The 26,751-nt window shown below is 40.3% G+C and overlaps 1 protein-coding gene across 2 annotated transcripts in view; it reads right to left on the reverse strand.

Annotated features, from left to right (window-relative positions):
* LOC117332682 (rabphilin-3A-like) overlaps window positions 1-26,751 on the reverse strand; it is a 105,409-nt gene that overhangs the window by 48,970 nt on the left and 29,688 nt on the right. For both annotated transcript variants that reach the window (XM_033891680.1, XM_033891681.1), the window contains exons 5-8: window positions 24,618-24,704; window positions 13,907-14,093; window positions 2,880-2,975; window positions 2,071-2,247 (exon numbers count right to left, since the gene is read on the reverse strand). In XM_033891680.1, coding sequence (XP_033747571.1) covers window positions 2,071-2,247; window positions 2,880-2,975; window positions 13,907-14,093; window positions 24,618-24,704 — 547 coding nt within the window. The remainder of the gene's footprint in view (window positions 1-2,070; window positions 2,248-2,879; window positions 2,976-13,906; window positions 14,094-24,617; window positions 24,705-26,751) is intronic.

Below are 26,751 nucleotides of genomic sequence, written 5' to 3' on the forward strand. Positions count from 1 at the left end.
ACTTCAACTTCCTAATTAGTTTCAAAACTGAATTTTTCAGCTGGATGTTTGAAGAATACAGTCAAACCTGCTCTAATGACTGTCTGTCTATAACGACCGATTTTAAGATTCCCCGTGAGATTTTACTATATAACGACCCTCTGTATAGCGACTACCTGTCTAATGTGACTAACGACGGGGGATTTTGAAACGGCGGTCGCTTATTTGTTTTCTATATTGACCGTTTTTCTGTCTCCCCTTGGACGGTCTTTATAGACAGATTTGACTAACTGATTTGGGTTTTTATTTTTGATGATTTTCTTACACTGAGAGCATGATTTTTTTTATCGAGCGTACATGTTTACCCCCTTGCAGTATATTTTTTTATCGAGCGTACATGTCTACCCCCTTGTAGTATTATTTTTATCGAGCGTACATGTCTACCCCCTTGTAGTATTTTTTTTATCGAGCGTACATGTCTACCCCCTTGTAGTATTTTTTTTATCGAGCGTACATGTCTACCCCCTTGTAGTATTATTTTTATCGAGCGTACATGTCTACCCCCTTGTAGTATTATTTTTATCGAGCGTACATGTCTACCCCCTTGTAGTATTATTTTTATCGAGTGTACATGATTCCCCCCTTGTAGTATATTTTTTTATCGAGCGTACATGTCTACCCCCTTGTAGTATTATTTTTATCGAGCGTACATGTCTACCCCCTTGTAGTATTTTTTTTTTTCGAGCGTACATGTCTACCCCCTTGTAGTATTATTTTTATCGAGTGTACATGATTCCCCCCTTGTAGTATATTTTTTTATCGAGCGTACATGTATACCCCCTTGTAGTATTATTTTATCGAGCGTACATGTTTACCCCCTTGTAGTATTATTTTTAATGAGCGTACATGTCTACCCCCTTGTAGTATTATTTTTATCTAGCGTTCATGTCTACCCCCTTGTAGTATTATTTTTATCGAGCGTACATGTCTACCCCCTTGTAGTATTATTTTTATCGAGCGTACATGTTTACCCCCTTGTAGTATTATTTTTATCGAGCGTACATGTCTACCCCCTTGTAGTATATTTTTATCGAGCGTACATGTCTACCCCCTTGTAGTATATTTTTTATCGAGCGTACATGTTCCCCCCCCTTGTAGTATTATTTTTATCGAGCGTACATGTTTACCCCCTTGTAGTATTATTTTTATCGAGCGTACATGTCTACCCCCTTGTAGTATATTTCTATCGAGCGTACATGTCTACCCCCTTGTAGTAATTTTTTATCGAGCGTACATGTCTACCCCCTTGTAGTATTATTTTTATCGAGCATACATGTTTACCCCCTTGTAGTATTGTTTTTTATCGAGCGTACATGTTTACCCCCCTTGTAGTATTGTTTTTATCGAGCATACATGTTTACCCCCTTGTAGTATTGTTTTTTATCGAGCGTACATGTCTACCCCCTTGTAGTAGTATTTTTATCTAGCGTTCATGTTTACCCCCTTGTAGTAGTATTTTTATCGAGCGTCCATGTCTACCCCCTTGTAGTATTATTTTTATCGAGCGTACATGTTTACCCCCTTGTAGTAGTATTTTTATCGAGCGTCCATGTCTACCCCCTTGTAGTAGTATTTTTATCGAGCGTACATGTCTACCCCCTTGTAGTATTATATTTATCTAGCGTACATGTCTACCCCCTTGTAGTATATTTTTTATCGAGCGTACATGTTCCCCCCCCTTGTAGTATTATTTTTATCGAGCGTACATGTCTACCCCCTTGTAGTATTATTTTTATCGAGCGTACATGTCTACCCCCTTGTAGTATTATTTTTATCGAGCGTACATGTCTACCCCCTTGTAGTATTATTTTTTTATCGAGCGTACATGTCTACCCCCTTGCAGTATATTTTTTTATCGAGCGTACATGTCTACCCCCTTGTAGTATTATTTTTATCGAGTGTACATGTTCCCCCCCTTGTAGTATTATTTTTATTGAGCGTACATGTCTACCCCCTTGTAGTATTATTTTTATCGAGCGTACATGTCTACCCCCTTGTAGTAATTTTATAGTATAAAGTATTGTGACCTACCTCCAACACTCTCACTGTCGGTATCCTCATGTATGTCATCTCCGCGGCTACTCTCTGTAGCGCTGAGCTGACCCCCATGGTAGTTACTGCTGGTCACACTGCCACGCATCTCCTTAGGGTTGTGTCCACTATAGTACTGACCACTGGCCGAACTGGTCACGCTGATGTTGTCACTTTCTGTAATACAAAGTATCAGACAATATTTATTGATACATTCTGGTATTTCTAGTACATTGTAAAATATTCCTGTAACGAGTCCCAAAGATGGACGTTAATGGAGATTATATTACTCAGTAGTGTCCTCATATTTCACACAATCTATCAACAGAAAGGTTCCTGTGAAATTTCATTAAATCAGATTCAGGGATTTCATATTTACAGTTGCTCCACATTTCCCCATCGACACAATGCTAAGAGGCAGTTGCCATCATACACCTATAACACCCAGTGCCTCAGGCTATAACACCCAGTGGGTCATGTGACATTGAAAAAGGCGGGATTTTTTTGTGTTGGTTTAGTTTTTTTCAATGTTGACGAAAATGGTAAAACAATGTAATTATAAGTATTGAACAGTGGTTTTAATGTTGTTATAGTCGATATGGCAGCAAGATGTATGGTGGGCAAATGTAGCAACGGGTTCCCATGCCATTTGCCCACCATACATCTTGCTGCCATATCGACTATAACAACATTAAAACCACTGTTCATTGCTTAAATGACAAAACGTAAAAAAAATCATACGTGTAGAGTTAGAACAAGAGCTGCCAATGACTTGGTGACCGACATGGATCCATTTTTTCTGTACTCACCAGAGTCTCCCCTGTTTCGGCCAATCTTCCGTTTACCAATGCTAATCTCATCTTCTGAGCTGCTTTCTGTATCTTGTTCACTGCTTTCACCGTAGGCTAATAAAGAAACAAAATTCATCAGAACACATAATCAAAAAACAGTTTAACATTTAAGGTGTGATACAAATAAATATAATCTATAACTGTATTAGAGATTTTACTGGATGGAGTACCACTGTATTAGTGATGGAGTACCACTGTATTAGTGATGGAGTACCACTGTATTAGTGATGGAGTACCACTGTATTAGTGATGGAGTACCACTGTATTAGTGACGGAGTACCACTGTATTAGTGATGGAGTAACACTGTATTAGTGACGGAGTACCATTTGTATTAGTGACGGAGTACCACTGACTATTAGTGATGAAGTACCACTGTATTAGTGACGGAGTACCACTGTATTAGTGACGGAGTACCACTGTATTAGTGACGGAGTACCACTGTATTAGTGACGGAGTATCACTGTATCAGTGACGGAGTACCACTGTATTAGTGATGGAGTACCACTGTATTAGTGATGGAGTACCACTGTATTAGTGACAGAGTACCACTGTATTAGTGATGGAGTACCACTGTATTAGTGACGGAGTACCACTGTATTAGTGACGGAGTACCACTGTATTAGTGACAGAGTACCACTGTATTAGTGATGGAGTACCACTGTATTAGTGACGGAGTACCACTGTATTAGTGACGGAGTACCACTGTATTAGTGATGGAGTACCACTGTATTAGTGACGGAGTACCACTGTATTAGTGACGGAGTACCACTGTATTAGTGATGGAGTATCACTGTATCAGTGACGGAGTACCACTGTATTAGTGGGGGAGTACCACTGTATTAGTGATGGAGTACCACTGTATTAGTGACGGAGTACCACTGTATTAGTGACGGAGTACCACTGTATTAGTGACGGAGTACCACTGTATTAGTGACGGAGCATCACTGTATCAGTGACGGAGTACCACTGTATTAGTGATGGAGTACCACTGTATTAGTGATGGAGTACCACTGTATTAGTGACAGAGTACCACTGTATTAGTGATGGAGTACCAGTGTGTTAGTGATGGAGTACCACTGTATTAGTGACGGAGTACCACTGTATTAGTGACGGAGTACCACTGTATTAGTGACAGAGTACCACTGTGTTAGTGATGGAGTACCACTGTATTAGTGACGGAGTACCACTGTATTAGTGACGGAGTACCACTGCATTAGTGATGGAGTACCACTGTATTAGTGACGGAGTACCACTGTATTAGTGACGGAGTACCACTGTATTAGTGATGGAGTATCACTGTATCAGTGACGGAGTACCACTCTATTAGTGACGGAGTACCACTGTATAAGTGATGGAGTACCACTGTATTAGTGACAGAGTACCACTGTATTGGTGATGGAGTACCACTGTATTAGTGACGGAGTACCACTGTATTAGTGGGGGAGTACCACTGTATTAGTGATGGAGTACCACTGTATTAGTGATGGAGTACCACTGTATTAGTGATGGAGTACCACTGTTTTAGTGACGGAGTACCAGTGTGTTAGTGATGGAGTACCACTGTATTAGTGAAGGAGTACCACTGCATTAGTGACAGAGGACCACTGTATTAGTGATGGAGTACCACTGTATTAGTGATGGAGTACCACTGTATAAGTGACGGAGTACCACTCTATTAGTGACGGAGTACGACTGTATCAGTGACAGAGTACCACTGTATTAGTGACAGAGTACCACTGTATTAGTGACGGAGTACCACTGTATAAGTGATGGAGTACGACTGTATCAGTGACAGAGTACCACTGTATTAGTGACAGAGTACCACTGTATTAGTGATGGAGTACCACTGTATTAGTGATGGAGTACCACTGTATTAGTGACGGAGTACCACTGTATTAGTGACGGAGTACCACTGTATTAGTGATGGAGTACCACTGTATTAGTGACGGAGTACCAGTGTGTTAGTGATGGAGTACCACTGTATTAGTGACGGAGTACCACTGTATTAGTGATGGAGTACCACTGTATTAGTGACGGAGTACCACTGTATTAGTGACGGAGTACCACTGTATTAGTGATGGAGTACCACTGTATTAGTGACGGAGTACCACTGTATTAGTGATGGAGTACCACTGTATTAGTGACGGAGTACCACTGTATTAGTGACGGAGTACCACTGTATTAGTGATGGAGTACCACTGTATTAGTGACGGAGTACCAGTGTGTTAGTGATGGAGTACCACTGTATTAGTGACGGAGTACCACTGTATCAGTGATGGAGTACCACTGTATTAGTGACAGAGTACCACTGTATTAGTGACAGAGTACCACTGTATTAGTGACGGAGTACCACTGTATTAGTGACGGAGTACCACTGTATAAGTGATGGAGTACCACTGTATTAGTGATGGAGTACCACTGTATTAGTGACAGAGTACCACTGTATTAGTGATGGAGTACCACTGTATTAGTGACGGAGTACCACTGTATTAGTGACGGAGTACCACTGCATTAGTGATGGAGTACCACTGTATTAGTGACGGAGTACCACTGTATTAGTGACGGAGTACCACTGTATTAGTGATGGAGTATCACTGTATCAGTGACGGAGTACCACTCTATTAGTGACGGAGTACCACTGTATAAGTGATGGAGTACCACTGTATTAGTGACAGAGTACCACTGTATTGGTGATGGAGTACCACTGTATTAGTGACGGAGTACCACTGTATTAGTGGGGGAGTACCACTGTATTAGTGATGGAGTACCACTGTATTAGTGATGGAGTACCACTGTATTAGTGATGGAGTACCACTGTTTTAGTGACGGAGTACCAGTGTGTTAGTGATGGAGTACCACTGTATTAGTGAAGGAGTACCACTGCATTAGTGACAGAGGACCACTGTATTAGTGATGGAGTACCACTGTATTAGTGATGGAGTACCACTGTATAAGTGACGGAGTACCACTCTATTAGTGACGGAGTACGACTGTATCAGTGACAGAGTACCACTGTATTAGTGACAGAGTACCACTGTATTAGTGACGGAGTACCACTGTATAAGTGATGGAGTACGACTGTATCAGTGACAGAGTACCACTGTATTAGTGACAGAGTACCACTGTATTAGTGATGGAGTACCACTGTATTAGTGATGGAGTACCACTGTATTAGTGACGGAGTACCACTGTATTAGTGACGGAGTACCACTGTATTAGTGATGGAGTACCACTGTATTAGTGACGGAGTACCAGTGTGTTAGTGATGGAGTACCACTGTATTAGTGACGGAGTACCACTGTATTAGTGATGGAGTACCACTGTATTAGTGACGGAGTACCACTGTATTAGTGACGGAGTACCACTGTATTAGTGATGGAGTACCACTGTATTAGTGACGGAGTACCACTGTATTAGTGATGGAGTACCACCGTATTAGTGACGGAGTACCACTGTATTAGTGACGGAGTACCACTGTATTAGTGATGGAGTACCACTGTATTAGTGACGGAGTACCAGTGTGTTAGTGATGGAGTACCACTGTATTAGTGACGGAGTACCACTGTATCAGTGATGGAGTACCACTGTATTAGTGACAGAGTACCACTGTATTAGTAACGGAGTACCACTGTATTAGTGACGGAGTACCACTGTATTAGTGACGGAGTACCACTGTATAAGTGATGGAGTACCACTGTATTAGTGATGGAGTACCACCGTATTAGTGACGGAGTACCACTGTATTAGTGACAGAGTACCACTGTATTAGTGATGGAGTACCACTGTATTAGTGATGGAGTACCACTGTATAAGTGACGGAGTACCACTGTATTAGTGACGGAGTACCACTGTATCAGTGACAGAGTACCACTGTATTAGTGACGGAGTACCACTGTATAAGTGATGGAGTACCACTGTATTAGTGACGGAGTACCACTGTATAAGTGATGGAGTACGACTGTATCAGTGACAGAGTACCACTGTATTAGTGACAGAGTACACTGTATTAGTGACGGAGTACCACTGTATTAGTGACGGAGTACCACTGTATTAGTGACGGAGTACCACTGTATTAGTGATGGAGTACCACTGTATTAGTGACAGAGTACCACTGTATTAGTGACAGAGTACCACTGTATTAGTGATGGAGTACCACTGTATTAGTGACGGAGTACCAGTGTGTTAGTGATGGAGTACCACTGTATTAGTGACGGAGTACCACTGTATCAGTGATGGAGTACCACTGTATTAGTGACGGAATATCACTGTATAAGTGATGGAGTATCACTGTATTAGTGACGGAGTACCACTGTATTAGTGACGGAGTACCACTGTATAAGTGATGGAGTACCACTGTATAAGTGATGGAGTACCACTGTATAAGTGACGGAGTATCACTGTATTAGTGACGGAGTAGCACTGTATTAGTGACGGAGTACCACTGTATTAGTGACGGAGTATCACTGTATAAGTGACGGAGTACCACTGTATACATGACGGAGTACCACTGTATTAGTGACGGAGTACCACTGTATTAGTGATGGAGTACCACTGTATACATGACGGAGTATCACTGTATTAGTGACGGAGTACCACTGTATTAGTGATGGAGTACCACTGTATTAGTGATGGAGTACCACTGTATTAGTGATGGAGTACCACTGTATTAGTGACGGAGTACCACTGTATTAGTGACGGAGTACCACTGTATTAGTGACGGAGTACCACTGTATACATGACGGAGTATCACTGTATTAGTGACAGAGTACCACTGTATTAGTGATGGAGTATCACTGTATACATGACGGAGTATCACTGTATTAGTGACAGAGTACCACTGTATTAGTGACAGAGTACCACCGTATTAGTGACAGAGTACCACCATATTAGTGACAGAGTACCACCGTATTAGTGACGGAGTACCACTGTATTAGTGATGGAGTATCACTGTATACATGACGGAGTATCACTGTATTAGTGACAGAGTACCACTGTATTAGTGACAGAGTACCACCGTATTAGTGACAGAGTACCACCGTATTAGTGACGGAGTACCACTGTATTAGTGATGGAGTATCACTGTATACATGACGGAGTATCACTGTATTAGTGACAGAGTACCACTGTATTAGTGACAGAGTACCACTGTATTAGTGACAGAGTACCACCGTATTAGTGACGGAGTACCACTGTATTAGTGACGGAGTACCACTGTATTAGTGACGAGTATCACTGTATTAGTGACGGAGTACCAGTGTGTTAGTGATGGAGTACCACTGTATTAGTGATGGAGTACCACTGTATTAGTGACGGAGTATCACTGTATTAGTGACGGAGTACCACTGTCTTAGTGATGGAGTACCACTGTATTAGTGATGGAGTACCACTGTATTAGTGACGGAGTACCACTGTATCAGTGACGGAGTACCACTGTATTAGTGATGGAGTACCAGTGTGTTAGTGACGGAGTACCACTGTATCAGTGACGGAGTACCACTGTATTAGTGATGGAGTACCACTGTATTAGTGACGGAGTACCACTGTATTAGTGATGGAGTACCACTGTATTAGTGATGGAGTACCAGTGTGTTAGTGACGGAGTACCACTGTATTAGTAATTTGACTGGACGGAGTACCACTGTATTAGTGACGAAGTACCACTGTATTAGTGACGGAGTACCAGTGTATTAGTTATTGACTGGACGGAGTATCACTGTATTAGTGATTTGACTGGACGGAGTACCACTGTATTAGTGATGGAGTACCACTGTATTAGTGACGGAGTACCACTGTATTAGTGACGGAGTACTACTGTATTAGTGATGGAGTACTACTGTATTGGTGACGGAGTAACACTGTATTAGTGACGGAGTACCACTGTATTAGTGATGGAGTACCACTGTATTAGTGATGGAGTACCAGTGTGTTAGTGATGGAGTACCACTGTATGAGTGACGGGAGTACCACTGTATTAGTGATGGGAGTACCAGTGTGTTAGTGACGGAGTATCACTGTATTAGTGACGGAGTACCACTGTATTAGTGATGGAGTACCACTGTATTAGTGACGGAGTACCACTGTATTAGTGATGGAGTACCACTGTATTAGTGACAGAGTACCACTGTATTAGTGATGGAGTACCACTGTATTAGTGACGGAGTATCACTGTATCAGTGACGGAGTACCACTGTATTAGTGATGGAGTACCACTGTATTAGTGACGGAGTACCACTGTATTAGTGACAGAGTACCACTGTATTAGTGACGGAGTATCACTGTGTTAGTGACGGAGTACCACTGTGTTAGTGACGGAGTACCACTGTATTAGTGACGGAGTACCACTGTATTAGTGACGGAGTACCACTGTATCAGTGACGGAGTACCACTGTATTAGTGACGGAGTACCACTGTATTAGTGATGGAGTACCACTGTATCAGTGACGGAGTACCACTGTATTAGTGATGGAGTACCAGTGTGTTAGTGACGGAGTACCACTGTATTAGTAATTTGACTGGACGGAGTACCACTGTATTAGTGATGGAGTATCAGTGTATTAGTGATGGAGTACCACTGTATTAGTGATGGAGTACCACTGTATTAGTGATGAAGTAACAGTGTGTTAGTGATGGAGTACCACTGTATTAGTAATTTGACTGGACGGAGTACCACTGTATTAGTGACGGAGTACCACTGTATCAGTGACGGAGTACCACTGTATTAGTGATGGAGTACCAGTGTGTTAGTGATGGAGTACCACTGTATTAGTGATGGAGTACCACTGTATTAGTGATGGAGTACCAGTGTGTTAGTGATGGAGTACCAGTGTGTTAGTGACGGAGTACCAGTGTGTTAGTGACGGAGTACCACTGTATTAGTGATGGAGTACCAGTGTATTAGTGATGGAGTACCACTGTATTAGTGACGGAGTACCACTGTATTAGTGATGGAGTACCACTGTATTAGTGATGGAGTACCACTGTATTAGTGACGGAGTACCACTGTATTAGTGATGGAGTACCACTGTATTAGTGATGGAGTACCACTGTATTAGTGACGGAGTACCACTGTATTAGTGACGGAGTACCACTGTATTAGTGATGGAGTACCACTGTATTAGTGATGGAGTACCAGTGTGTTAGTGATTTGACTGGACGGACTTCCACTGTGACTGTATAATGTATTAGTATGAAGCAGTATGTAGACAGGAGATCACAGGAGACCACTAATTAGCACTGTCAGTTGATAAGTCCCAGTATAGATTTTATACAACACAGTGAGAAACTCCATCAATCATTCATGGCACTGTTAACACTTTACCACCAATTAGCGGTGTGGTATTATGGTGGATCAGCTCACTAATGCAATAAACGTAGAGTCCTGATCAAACAATCTTACTAAAGACATGTGACTGAAGCATGTTTTAGCATTTAAATACATGTAACTTTATAAATAAGAACATAATCACTGTACAAAATGTAAAACTACAACATAATCTATTGATGACCAAATAATCTGAATAAGTATGTCACAACAACTGCATTCTTCAACTCATGAACAGAATACTATTCATTGCCTTGTGATCCATGGTTACAACTGCATTCATCACCCAATGAGCAGTTCTTCTCCTGAGGTGTGAGGGCTAATTATAACATGAACACCACACTGCTCACTGCCTGACAGTGTATCAATCCACAGTTATTATCACATTGACATTTCACATCTATAATACAATTAACCTCATACTATTTTCTTTGGTCTCATTAAATTTGATATTCTTCAAAACAACAACAAAAAAAAAAAAACATAACTTAAACAATATCAAAATAATGTCTTGCACTAGAAGCAACTGCAGGGAAGGTATCAAATTGAAGATTCTGAAAACATAATATTTTGTCTAGTTAATACCAGTCGTTTATAAAGTGCAAACAATTATGTTCTCGGATCTGTTTACGGTCTGCTTACGGTGTGATTACGGTCTGTTTACGGTCTGATTACTGTCTGATTACGGTCTGTTTACAGTCTGATTACGGTCTGATTACTGTCTGTTTACGGTCTGTTTACGGTCTGATTACGGTCTAATTAGGGTGTGATTACAGTCTGTTTACGGTCTGTTTACTGTCTGATAACAGTCTGTTTACGGTCTGATTAGGGTCTCATAACAGTCTGATTACGGTCTGTTTACGGTCTGATTACAGTCTGTTTCTGTCCGATTACAGTCTGTTGTTTACAGTCTGATAACAGTCTGTTAACGGTCTGATTTAGGTCTGATTAGGGTCTGATTACTGTCTGATTAGGGTCTGATTACGGTCTGTTTACGGTCTGATAACGGTCTGTTGACGGTCTGATAACAGTCTGTTTACGGTCTGATTAGGGTCTGATTAGGGTCTGATTACTGTCTGATTAGGGTCTGATTACGGTCTGTTTACGGTCTGATAACGGTCTGTTGACGGTCTGATTAGGGTCTGATTACGGTCTGATTACGGTCTGATTATGGTCTGATTACGGTCTGTTTACGGTCTGTTTACTGTCTGTTTACTGTCTGATTAGGGTGTGATTACGGTCTGTTTACTGTCTGATTAGGGTGTGATTACGGTCTGATTATGGTCTCCTTACGGTCTGTTTACTGTCTGATTACGGTCTGTTTACTGTCTGATTACAGTCTGTTGTTTACAGTTTGATTACGGTCTGTTTACGGTCTGAATACGGTCTGTTTACGGTCTGTTTACTGTCTGATTACGGTCTGTTTATGGTCTGATTACGTTCTGATTACTGTCTGTTTACAGTCTGTTTACGGCCTGATTACTGTCTGATTACGGTCTGTTTACGGTCTGATTACGGTCTGATTAGGGTGTGATTACGGTCTGTTTACGGTCTGTTTACTGTCTGATTAGGGTCTCATAACAGTCTGATTACGGTCTGTTTACGGTCTGATTACGGTCTGTTGTTTACGGTCTGTTTACTGTCTGATTACAGTCTGTTGTTTACAGTCTGATAACAGTCTGTTTACGGTCTGATTAGGGTCTGATTAGGGTCTGATTACTGTCTGATTAGGGTCTGATTAGGGTCTGTTTACGGTCTGATAACGTTCTGTTTACAGTCTGATTACGGTCTGATTACGGTCTGATTAGGGTCTGATTACGGTCTGTTTACGGTCTGATTATGGTCTGTTTACAGTCTGATTAGGGTGTGATTACGGTCTGATTATGGTCTCCTTACGGTCTGTTTACTGTCTGATTAGGGTCTGTTTACTGTCTGATTGCAGTCTGTTGTTTACAGTCTGATTACGGTCTGTTTAAGGTCTGATAACGGTCTGTTTACGGTCTGATTACGGTCTGTTTAAGGTCTGATTACGGTCCCTTTATGGTCTGATTACGGTCTGTTTACGGTCCGATTACTGTCTGTTTACGGTCTGATTATTGTCTGATTACGGTTTGTTTACGGTTTGATTACTGTCTGATTACGGTCTGTTTACGGTCTGTTTACGGTCTGATTACGGTCTGATTAGGGTGTGATTACGGTCTGTTTACGGTCTGTTTACTGTCTGATTAGGGTCTCATAACAGTCTGATTACGGTCTGTTTACGGTCTGATTAGGGTCTGTTTACGGTCTGTTTACTGTCTGATTACAGTCTGTTGTTTACAGTCTGATAACAGTCTGTTTACGGTCTGATTAGGGTCTGATTACTGTCTGATTAGGGTCTGATTACGGTCTGTTTACGGTCTGATAACGGTCTGTTTACAGTCTGATTACGGTCTGTTTACGGTCTGATTAGGGTCTGATTACTGTCTGATTAGGGTCTGATTACGGTCTGATTACGGTCTGTTTACGGTCTATTTACTGTCTGATTAGGGTGTGATTACGGTCTGTTTACGGTCTGATTACGGTCTGTTTACGGACTGTTTACTGTCTGATTAGGGTGTGATTATGGTCTGATTATGGTCTCCTTACGGTCTGTTTACTGTCTGATTACGGTCTGTTTACTGTCTGATTACAGTCTGTTGTTTACAGTCTGATTACAGTCTGTTTAAGGTCTGATTACGGTCTGTTTACGGTCTGATTACGGTCTGTTTAAGGTCTGATTACGGTCCCTTTATGGTCTGATTACGGTCTGTTTAAGGTCCGATTAAGGGCCGTTTATGGTCTGATTACGGTCTGTTTAAAGTCTGTTTACAGTCTGTTTATGGTCTGTTTATGGTCCGATTACGGTCCGTTTACGGTCTGATTACGATCCGTTTACGGTCTGATTACGATCCGTTTACGGTCTGACTACGGTCCGTTTACGGTCTGATTACGGTCAGTTTACGGTCTGTTTACTGTCTGATTACAGTCTGTTGTTTACAGTCTGATAACAGTCTGTTTACGGTCTAATTAGGGTCTGATTAGGGTCTGATTACTGTCTGATTAGGGTCTGATTACGGTCTGTTTACGGTCTGATAACGGTCTATTTACAGTCTGATTACGGTCTGTTTACGGTCTGATTAGGGTCTGATTACTGTCTGATTAGGGTCTGATTACGGTCTGATTACGGTCTGTTTACGGTCTGTTTACTGTCTGATTAAGGTGTGATTACGGTCTGATTATGGTCTCCTTACGGTCTGTTTACTGTCTGATTACGGTCTGTTTACTGTCTGATTACAGTCTGTTGTTTACAGTCTGATTACAGTCTGTTTAAGGTCTGATTACGGTCTGTTTACGGTCTGATTACGGTCTGTTTAAGGTCTGATTACGGTCCCTTTATGGTCTGATTACGGTCTGTTTACGGTCCGATTACAGTCCGTTTATGGTCTGATTACGGTCTGTTTAAAGTCTGTTTATGGTCTGTTTATGGTCCGATTACGGTCCGTTTACGGTCTGATTACGGTCTGTTACGGTCCGTTTACGATCCGTTTACGGTCTGATTACGATCCGTTTACGGTCTGACTACGGTCTGATTACGGTCAGTTTACGGTCCGATTATGGTCCGATTACGGTCTGATTACGTACCATGGCTGCCTCTCCCTCTACTCCAGGTGTTATAATTACGTGTAGTCCCTGGCTGGCCCCGCTGAACACCGCGCGATTCTGAACGACCTTTATTAACTGTCACCTTGGCAGCCTCCATAGCTTTCTTCTCTGGTATTGTGTATTTAGGGAGGCCCTTGAAGAACCAGGCTCCAGATCGCTTCCACACCTGTCACATCAAACAATACATTACAGACGAAAGTATCGGTCGTCACATCAAACAATTCGTTACAGATAAAAGTATCAGTCGTCACATCAAACAATACATTACAGACGAAAGTATCGGTCGTCACATCAAACAAAACATTACAGACAAAAGTATCGGTCGTCACATCAAACAATACATTACAGACGAAAGTATCGGTCGTCACATCAAACAATTCGTTACAGACAAAAGTATCGGTCGTCACATCAAACAATTCGTTACAGACAAAAGTATCGGTCGTCACATCAAACAATACATTACAGACAAAAGTATCGGTCGTCACATCAAACAATACATTACAGACGAAAGTATCGGTCGTCACATCAAACAATACATTACAGACGAAAGTATCGGTCGTCACATCAAACAATATGTTACACACAAAAGTATCGGTCGTCACATCAAACAATATGTTACAGACAAATGTATTGGTCGTCACATTAAACAATTCGTTTCAGACAAAAGTATTGGTCGTCACATCAAACAATTCGTTACAGACAAAAGTATTGGTCGTCACATCAAACAATTCGTTACAGACAAAAGTATCGGTCGTCACATCAAACAATTTGTTATAGACAAAAGTATCGGTCGTCACATCTAACAATGCGTTACAGACAAATGTATTGGTCGTCACATCAAACAATACATTACAGACAAAAGTATCGGTCGTCACATCAAACATTTCGTTACAGACAAAAGAATCGGTCGTCACATCAAACAATTCGTTACAGACAAAAGTATTGGTTGTCACATCAAACAATTCGTTACAGACAAAAGTATCGGTCGTCACATCAAACAATATGTTACACACAAAAGTATCGGTCGTCACATCAAACAATATGTTACAGACAAAAGTATCAGTCGTCACATCAAACAATACATTACAGACGAAAGTATCGGTCGTCACATCAAACAATTCGTTACAGACAAAAGTATCAGTCGTCACATCAAACAATACATTACAGACAAAAGTATCGGTCGTCACATCAAACATTTCGTTACAGACAAAAGTATTGGTTGTCACATCAAACAATTCGTTACAGACAAAAGTATCGGTCGTCACATCAAACAATATGTTACACACAAAAGTATCGGTCGTCACATCAAACAATATGTTACAGACAAATGTATTGGTCGTCACATCAAACAATTCGTTACAGACAAAAGTATCGGTCGTCACATCAAACAATTCGCTACAGACAAATGTATTGGTCGTCACATCAAACAATTCGTTACAGACAAAAGTATCGGTCGTCACATCTAACAATGCGTTACAGACAAAAGTATCTGTCGTCACATCAAACAATTCGTTACAGACAAATGTATTGGTCGTCACATCAAACAATTCGTTACAGACAAAAGTATCGGTCGTCACATCAAACAATTCGTTACAGACAAATGTATTGGTCGTCACATCAAACAATTCGTTACAGACAAAAGTATCAGTCGTCACATCAAACAATACATTACAGACGAAAGTATCGGTGGTCACATCAAACAATTCGTTACAGACAAAAGTATCAGTCGTCACATCAAACAATACATTACAGACAAAAGTATCGGTCGTCACATCAAACATTTCGTTACAGACAAAAGTATCGGTCGTCACATCAAACAATTTGTTACAGACAAAAGTATTGGTCGTCACATCAAACAATTCGTTACAGACAAAAGTATTGGTCGTCACATCAAACAATTTGTTACAGACAAAAGTATCGGTCGTCACATCAAACAATTCGTTACAGACAAATGTATTGGTCGTCACATCAAACAATTCGTTACAGACAAATGTATCAGTCGTCACATCAAACAATTCGTTAACAGACAAAAGTATCAGTCGTCACATCAAACAATACATAACAGACAAAAGTATCGGTCGTCACATCAAACATTTCGTTACAGACAAAAGTATCGGTCGTCACATCAAACAATGCGTTACAGACAAAAGTATCGGTCGTCACATCAAACAATTTGTTACAGACAAAAGTATCGGTCGTCACATCAAACAATTTGTTACAGACAAAAGTATCGGTCGTCACGTCAAACAATTTGTTACAGACAAAAGTATCGGTCGTCACGTCAAACAATTCGTTACAGACAAATGTATTGGTCGTCACATCAAACAATTTGTTACAGACAAAAGTATCGGTCGTCACATCAAACAATTCGTTACAGACAAATGTATTGGTCGTCACATCAAACAATTCGTTACAGACAAAAGTATCGGTCGTCACATCAAACAATTCGTTACAGACAAATGTATTGGTCGTCACATCAAACAATTCGTTACAGACAAAAGTATCAGTCGTCACATCAAACAATACATTACAGACGAAAGTATCGGTGGTCACATCAAACAATTCGTTACAGACAAAAGTATCAGTCGTCACATCAAACAATTCGTTACAGACAAATGTATTGGTCGTCACATCAAACAATTCGTTACAGACAAAAGTATCAGTCGTCACATCAAACAATACATTACAGACGAAAGTATCGGTCGTCACATCAAACAATTCGTTAACAGACAAAAGTATCAGTCGTCACATCAAACAATACATAACAGACAAAAGTATCGGTCGTCACATCAAACATTTCGTTACAGACAAAAGTATCGGTCGTCACATCAAACAATTCGTTACAGACAAAAGTATTGGTCGTCACATCAAACAATTTGTTACAGACAAAAGTATCGGTCGTCACATCAAACAATTCGTTACAGACAAATGTATTGGTCGTCACATCAAACAATTCGTTACAGACAAATGTATCAGTCGTCACATCAAACAATTCGTTAACAGACAAAAGTATCGGTCGTCACATCAAACAATTTGTTACAGACAAAAGTATCGGTCGTCACATCAAACAATTTGTTACAGACAAAAGTATCGGTCGTCACATCAAACAATGCGTTACAGACAAAAGTATCGGTCGTCACATCAAACAATTCGTTACAGACAAAAGTATCGGTCGTCACATCAAACAATTCGTTACAGACAAATGTATCGGTCGTCACATCAAACAATTCGTTACAGACAAAAGTATCGGTCGTCACATCAAACAATTCGTTACAGACAAATGTATTGGTCGTCACATCAAACAATTCGTTACAGACAAATGTATCGGTCGTCACATCAAACAATTCGTTACAGACAAATGTATCGGTCGTCACATCTAACAATGCGTTACAGACAAAAGTATCGGTCGTCACATCTAACAATTCGTTACAGACAAAAGTATCGGTCGTCACATCAAAGAATTTGTTACAGACAAAAGTATTGGTCGTCACATCAAACAATTTGTTACAGACAAAAGTATCGGTCGTCACATCAAACAATGCGTTACAGACAAAAGTATCGGTCGTCACATCAAACAATTCGTTACAGACAAATGTATTGGTCGTCACATCAAACAATTCGTTACAGACAAATGTATCAGTCGTCACATCAAACAATTCGTTACAGACAAAAGTATCGGTTGACACATCAAACAATTCGTTACAGACAAAAGTATCAGTCGTCACATCAAACAATTTGTTACAGACAAAAGTATCGGTCGTCACATCAAACAATTCGTTACAGACAAATGTATTGGTCGTCACATCAAACAATTCGTTACAGACAAATGTATTGGTCGTCACATCAAACAATACATAACAGACAAAAGTATCGGTCGTCACATCAAACAATTCGTTACAGACAAAAGTATCGGTCGTCACATCAAACAATACATTACAGACAAAAGTATCGGTCGTCACATCAAACATTACATTACAGACGAAAGTATCGGTCGTCACATCAAACAATACATTACAGACGAAAGTATCGGTCGTCACATCAAACAATACATTACAGACGAAAGTATCGGTCGTCACATCAAACAATATGTTACACACAAAAGTATCGGTCGTCACATCAAACAATATGTTACAGACAAATGTATTGGTCGTCACATCAAACAATACATTACAGACAAAAGTATCGGTCGTCACATCAAACAATTCGTTACAGACAAAAGAATCGGTCGTCACATCAAACAATTCGTTACAGACAAATGTATCGGTCGTCACATCAAACAATTCGTTACAGACAAATGTATCAGTCGTCACATGAAACAATATGTTACAGACAAATGTATTGGTCGTCACATCAAACAATTCGTTACAGACAAATGTATCGGTCGTCACATCAAACAATTCGTTACAGACAAATGTATCAGTCGTCACATGAAACAATATGTTACAGACAAATGTATTGGTCGTCACATTAAACAATTCGTTACAGACAAATGTATCAGTCGTCACATCAAACAATTCGTTACAGACAAAAGTATCGGTCGTCACATCAAACAATTCGTTACAGACAAATGTATCAGTCGTCACATCAAACAATTCGTTACAGACAAAAGTATCGGTCGTCACATCAAACAATATGTTACACACAAAAGTATCGGTCGTCACATCAAACAATATGTTACAGACAAATGTATTGGTCGTCACATTAAACAATTCGTTTCAGACAAAAGTATTGGTCGTCACATCAAACAATATGTTACACACAAAAGTATCGGTCGTCACATCAAACAATATGTTACAGACAAATGTATTGGTCGTCACATTAAACAATTCGTTTCAGACAAAAGTATTGGTCGTCACATTAAACAATTCGTTACAGACAAAAGTATTGGTCGTCACATCAAACAATTCGTTACAGACAAAAGTATCGGTCGTCACATCAAACAATTTGTTATAGACAAAAGTATCGGTCGTCACATCTAACAATGCGTTACAGACAAATGTATTGGTCGTCACATCAAACAATACATTACAGACAAAAGTATCGGTCGTCACATCAAACAATATGTTACACACAAAAGTATCGGTCGTCACATCAAACAATATGTTACAGACAAATGTATCGGTTGTCACATCAAACAATTCGTTACAGACAAAAGTATCGGTCGTCACATCAAACAATATGTTACACACAAAAGTATCGGTCGTCACATCAAACAATTCGTTACAGACAAAAGTATCGGTTGTCACATCAAACAATTCGTTACAGACAAAAGTATCGGTCGTCACATCAAACAATATGTTACACACAAAAGTATCGGTCGTCACATCAAACAATATGTTACAGACAAAAGTATCAGTCGTCACATCAAACAATACATTACAGACGAAAGCATCGGTCGTCACATCAAACAATTCGTTACAGACAAAAGTATCAGTCGTCACATCAAACAATACATTACAGACAAAAGTATCGGTCGTCACATCAAACATTTCGTTAAAGACAAAAGTATCGGTCGTCACATCAAACAATTCGTTACAGACAAAAGTATTGGTCGTCACATCTAACAATGCGTTACAGACAAAAGTATTGGTTGTCACATCAAACAATTCGTTACAGACAAAAGTATCGGTCGTCACATCAAACAATATGTTACACACAAAAGTATCGGTCGTCACATCAAACAATTCGTTACAGACAAATGTATTGGTCGTCACATCAAACAATACATAACAGACAAAAGTATCGGTCGTCACATCAAACAATTCGTTACAGACAAATGTATCAGTCGTCACATCAAACAATTCGTTACAGACAAAAGTATCGGTCGTCACATCTAACAATGCGTTACAGACAAAAGTATCTGTCGTCACATCAAACAATTCGTTACAGACAAATGTATTGGTCGTCACATCAAACAATTCGTTACAGACAAAAGTATTGGTCGTCACATCAAACAATTTGTTACAGACAAAAGTATCGGTCGTCACGTCAAACAATATGTTACAGACAAATGTATTGGTCGTCACATCAAACAATTCGTTACAGACAAATGTATCAGTCGTCACATCAAACAATTCGTTAACAGACAAAAGTATCGGTCGTCACATCAAACAATTTGTTACAGACAAAAGTATTGGTCGTCACATCAAACAATTTGTTACAGACAAAAGTATCGGTCGTCACATCAAACAATGCGTTACAGACAAAAGTATCGGTCGTCACATCAAACAATTCGTTACAGACAAAAGTATCGGTCGTCACATCAAACAATTCGTTACAGACAAATGTATCGGTCGTCACATCAAACAATTCGTTACAGACAAAAGTATCGGTCGTCACATCAAACAATTCGTTACAGACAAATGTATTGGTCGTCACATCAAACAATTCGTTACAGACGAATGTATCAGTCGTCACATCAAACAATTCGTTACAGACAAAAGTATCGGTTGACACATCAAACAATTCGTTACAGACAAAAGTATCAGTCGTCACATCAAACAATTTGTTACAGACAAAAGTATCGGTCGTCACATCAAACAATTCGTTACAGACAAATGTATTGGTCGTCACATCAAACAATTCGTTACAGACAAATGTATTGGTCGTCACATCAAACAATACATAACAGACAAAAGTATCGGTCGTCACATCAAACAATTCGTTACAGACAAATGTATTGGTCGTCACGTCAAACAATATGTTACAGACAAATGTATTGGTCGTCACATCAAACAATTCGTTACAGACAAATGTATCAGTCGTCACATCAAACAATTCGTTAACAGACAAAAGTATCGGTCGTCACATCAAAGAATTTGTTACAGACAAAAGTATTGGTCGTCACATCAAACAATTTGTTACAGACAAAAGTATCGGTCGTCACATCAAACAATGCGTTACAGACAAAAGTATCGGTCGTCACATCAAACAATTCGTTACAGACAAAAGTATCGGTCGTCACATCAAACAATTCGTTACAGACAAATGTATCGGTCGTCACATCAAACAATTCGTTACAGACAAATGTATCGGTCGTCACATCAAACAATTCGTTACAGACAAATGTATCGGTCGTCACATCAAACAATTCGTTACAGACAAAAGTATCGGTCGTCACATCAAACAATTCGTTACAGACAAAAGTATCGGTCGTCACATCAAACAATTCGTTACAGACAAATGTATTGGTCGTCACATCAAACAATTCGTTACAGACAAATGTATCGGTCGTCACATCAAACAATTCGTTACAGACAAATGTATCGGTCGTCACATCTAACAATGCGTTACAGACAAAAGTATCGGTCGTCACATCTAACAATTCGTTACAGACAAAAGTATCGGTCGTCACATCAAACAATGCGTTACAGACAAAAGTATCGGTCGTCACATCAAACAATTCGTTACAGACAAATGTATTGGTCGTCACATCAAACAATTCGTTACAGACAAATGTATCAGTCGTCACATCAAACAATTCGTTACAGACAAAAGTATCGGTTGACACATCAAACAATTCGTTACAGACAAAAGTATCAGTCGTCACATCAAACAATTTGTTACAGACAAAAGTATCGGTCGTCACATCAAACAATTCGTTACAGACAAATGTATTGGTCGTCACATCAAACAATTCGTTACAGACAAATGTATTGGTCGTCACATCAAACAATTCGTTACAGACAAAAGTATCGGTCGTCACATCAAACAATTCGTTACAGAAAAAAGTATCGGTCGTCACATCAAACAATTCGTTACAGAAAAATGTATTGGTCGTCACATCAAACAATTCGTTACAGACAAATGTATCGGTGGTCACATCAAACAATGCGTTACAGACAAATGTATTGGTCGTCACATCAAACAATTCGTTACAGACAAAAGTATCGGTCGTCACATCAAACAATTCGTTACAGAAAAAAGTATCGGTCATCACATCAAACAATTCATTACAGACAAATGTATCAGTCGTCACATGAAACAATATGTTACAGACAAAAGTATCGGTCGTCTAATCAAACAATGCGTTACAGACAAAATCATTAATGTCTTAAAGGATTTACCTTATTTTCCCATACTGGGACCAACCCCTCTGGCCCACCCTTTCAGCCCCTGGGGATCGAGCCACAGCCTTCACTTATATAACATTGTAAAGAGTTGCTTTGTGCACCAAATTATGCTCCAGACCAAATTCATCAAAATCCATTCAGGCAAAAAGTGAGTCATCCCCTTTCCTAATTTGTGACAATTAACTTTCGCGAAATTGCTTTGCATATGAAATTTGCTAAAAACCAAATTATAGGGCCTGTATTGGGTACGATTAGTATGTGCAGAGTGGTAAATGTTACCATATGTTATACAAGAACAAGTATAGCCAGGACGGTGTATTTTATGAACAGATCGAGCCGTCCCCATCTCAATTTGCAGCAATTAACTTTCTGAACATTTACTAAATCTAACTAAACACGAAAGATAGTTGGGTAACAGTAATATCTCGAGGGAACCGCTGTAGTCTGGGTGATGACAGTAAAGATAGTTGGGTTACAGTAATATCTCGAGGGAACCGCTGTAGTCTGGGTGATGACAGTAAAGATAGTTGGGTTACAGTAATATCTCGAGGGAACCGCTGTAGTCTGGGTGATGACAGTAAAGATAGTTGGGTTACAGTAATATCTCGAGGGAACCGCTGTAGTCTGGGTGATGACAGTAAAGATAGTTGGGTTACAGTAATATCTCGAGGGAACCGCTGTAGTCTGGGTGATGACAGTAAAGATAGTTGGGTTACAGTAATATCTCGAGGGAACTACTGTAGTCTGGGTGATGACAGTAAAGATAGTTGGGTTACAGTAATATCTCGAGGGAACCGCTGTAGTCTGGGTGATGACAGTAAAGATAGTTGGGTTACAGTAATATCTCGAGGGAACTGCTGTAGTCTGGGTGATGACAGTAACAGTAAAGATAGTTGGGTTACAGTAATATCTCGAGGGAACCGCTGTAGTCTGGGTGATGACAGTAAAGATAGTTGGGTTACAGTAATATCTCGAGGGAACCGCTGTAGTCTGGGTGATGACAGTAAAGATAGTTGGGTTACAGTAATATCTCGAGGGAACCGCTGTAGTCTGGGTGATGACAGTAAAGATAGTTGGGTTACAGTAATATCTCGAGGGAACCGCTGTAGTCTGGGTGATGACAGTAAAGATAGTTGGGTTACAGTAATATGTCGAGGGAACCGCTGTAGTCTGGGTGATGACAGTAAAGATAGTTGGGTTACAGTAATATCTCGAGGGAACCGCTGTAGTCTGGGTGATGACAGTAAAGATAGTTGGGTTACAGTAATATCTCGAGGGAACCGCTGTAGTCTGGGTGATGACAGTAAAGATAGTTGGGTTACAGTAATATCTCGAGGGAACCGCTGTAGTCTGGGTGATGACAGTAAAGATAGTTGGGTTACAGTAATATCTCGAGGGAACCACTGTAGTCTGGGTGATGACAGTACAGAAGATAGTTGGGTTACAGTAATATCTCGAGGGAACCGCTGTAGTCTGGGTGATGACAGTAAAGATAGTTGGGTTACAGTGATATCTCGAGGGAACCGCTGTAGTCTGGGTGATGACAGTAAAGATAGTTGGGTTACAGTAATATCTCGAGGGAACCACTGTAGTCTGGGTGATGACAGTAAAGATAGTTGGGTTACAGTAATATCTCGAGGGAACCGCTGTAGTCTGGGTGATGACAGTAAAGATAGTTGGGTTACAGTGATATCTCGAGGGAACCTGAAACCGCTGTAGTCTGGGTGATGACAGTAAAGATAGTTGGGTTACAGTCATATCTCGAGGGAACCGCTGTAGTCTGGGTGATGACAGTAAAGATAGTTGGGTTACAGTAATATCTCGTGGGAACCGCTGTAGTCTGGGTGATGACAGTAAAGATAGTTGCGTTACAGTAATATCTCGAGGGAACCGCTGTAGTCTGGGTGATGACAGTAAAGATAGTTGGGTTACAGTAATATCTCGAGGGAACCGCTGTAGTCTGGGTGATGACAGTAAAGATAGTTGGGTTACAGTAATATCTCGAGGGAACCACTGTAGTCTGGGTGATGACAGTTACAGGAAAGATAGTTGGGTTACAGTAATATCTCGAGGGAACCGCTGTAGTCTGGGTGATGACAGTAAAGATAGTTGGGTTACAGTAATATCTCGAGGGAACCTGCTGTAGACTGGGTGATGACAGTAAAGATAGTTGGGTTACAGTAATATCTCGAGGGAACCACTGTAGTCTGGGTGATGACAGTAAAGATAGTTGGGTTACAGTAATATCTCGAGGGAACTGCTGTAGTCTGGGTGATGACAGTAAAGATAGTTGGGTTACAGTAATATCTCGAGGGAACCGCTGTAGTCTGGGTGATGACAGTAAAGATAGTTGGGTTACAGTAATATCTCGAGGGAACCGCTGTAGTCTGAGTGATGACAGTAAAGATAGTTGGGTTACAGTAATATATCGAGGGAACCGCTGTAATCTGGGTGATGACAGTAAAGATAGTTGGGTTACAGTAATATCTCGAGGGAACCACTGTAGTCTGGGTGATGACGGGTTACAGTAATATCTCGAGGGAACCACTGTAGTCTGGGTGATGATGGGTTACAGTAATATCTCGAGGGAACCGCTGTATATAGGTGATGACACTAACCTCCCTGTTCTCGCTGCAGATCTTACAAAGCCATAAGGGCTGTTTGTGACAGTTATACGTGTCGATTCCACACTTGGTACACACCGCCTGAAACACAACAAGTTTTACAACCTCAACTCTAATGGATTGTTTTAGATCTACACGTAGATGACAATTAGTTGTTATGTCATATAAAATTGATAATGTAATACTACTCTCCTTCAGGCTGGTGGCAGATCAAATTATGACAGTTTGTTAATGACATATAAAATGAATATAGAGCTACATGTGGGATATTCTGACTGTATATTTTTCTCTACACAAACAATCATAGAATGTCATACATACCTATCTGTAGTTATTGTTATGTCATAGATTATCTATGACTTATGTACTGGACTTTGTGTGAAATCATAGATTATCTATGACTTAATTATATACAATGTACTGGATTTGTGTAAAATCATAGATTATCTATTACTTATATACAATGTAACGGATTTGTGTGAAATCATAGATTATCTATGACTTATATACAATGTAAGTTGTTGTTAGCTTAGAGTCCAATTGCTATGATTTAAACCTGGGTATTCTTGCTTTCTCAACAAAATTGTCAAATGATATTTAAATCAATATTAACAAGAGGCCCATGGGGCCTGTATCGCTCACCTGGTTGGATTAGACCAAATGTCAAAATAATGATCATGTTCAATTTGTTTTATTTGTAAATCTCAAACAATGCTATATATGGTTATAGTGTGGGAATCTGAACTGCTTTAAAGATTAATGAAGTCCAGACTCTCTAGGGTCTGAAATACCTCAAGAATTGTTTTTAGAACAAGCATTCATCACTTTATAACTAGTAGCAATTTAAAGGAATTACCTCTATTTCCCCTATGGGGCCCCGCCCCTTTGGCCCCTCAGGGGTCAGAGTCAGCATTTATTCAAAATCTGTTCCCCTTCCCCCAAGGATGTTTCTGACCAAATTGGGTTCAAATCCATTCATAACTTCATGACTTGTAGCGATTAAAAGGAATTACCTCTATTTCCCCTATAATATATAGGCCCTGCCCCTTTGGCCCCTCAGGGGTCAGAGCCACCATTTATGCAAAATCTGTTCCCCTTCCCCCAAGGATGTTTCTGACCAAATTTGGTTCAAATCCATTCTTAACTTGATGACTAGTAGTGATTTAAAGGAATTACCTCTATTCCCCCTATTGGGCCCGCGCCCCTTTGGCCCCTTTGGGGTCCGAGCCACCGTTTATGCAAAATCTGTTCCCCTTCCCCCAAGGATGTTTCTGACCAGATTGGGTTCAAATCCATTCATAACTTTATGACTAGTAGCGATTTAAAGGAATTACCTCTATTTCCCCTATAATATATAGGCCCTGCCCCTTTGGCCCCTCAGGGGTCAGAGCCACCATTTATGCAAAATCTGTTCCCCTTCCCCCAAGGATGTTTCTGACCAGATAGGGTTCAAATCCATTAATAACTTTATGACTAGTAGCGATTTAAAGGAATTACCTCTATTTCCCCTATAATATATAGGCCCTGCCCCTTTTGCCCCTCAGGGGTCAGAGCCACCATTTATGCAAAATCTGTTTCCCTTCCCCCAAGGATGTTTCTGACCAGATTGGGTTCAAATCCATTCATAACTTTATGACTAGTAGTGATTTAAAGGAATTACCTCTATTTCCCATATATTGGGCCCTGACCCTTTGGCCCCTTTGGGGTCAGAGCCACTATTTATGTAAAATCTGTTCCCCTTCCCCCAAGAATGTTTCTGACCAAATTGGGTTCAAATCCATTCATAACTTTATGACTAGTAGCGATTTAAAGGAATTACCTCTATTTTCCATATTGGGCCCCGCCCCTTTGGCCCCTCAGGGGTCAGAGCCACCATTTATGCAAAATCTGTTCCCCTTCCCCCAAGGATGTTTCTGACCAAATTGGGTTCAAATCCATTCTTAACTTCATGACTAGTAGCGATTTAAAGGAATTACCTCTATTCCCCCTATTGGGCCCCGCCCCTTTGGCCCCTTTGGGGTCCGAGCCACCGTTTATGCAAAATCTGTTCCCCTTCCCCCAAGGATGTTTCTGACCAGATTGGGTTCAAATCCATTCATAACTTTATGACTAGTAGCGATTTAAAGGA

The sequence above is a fragment of the Pecten maximus genome, chromosome 8, assembly GCF_902652985.1.
Source record: "Pecten maximus chromosome 8, xPecMax1.1, whole genome shotgun sequence".
In the NCBI taxonomy this organism is placed as follows: domain Eukaryota; kingdom Metazoa; phylum Mollusca; class Bivalvia; order Pectinida; family Pectinidae; genus Pecten; species Pecten maximus.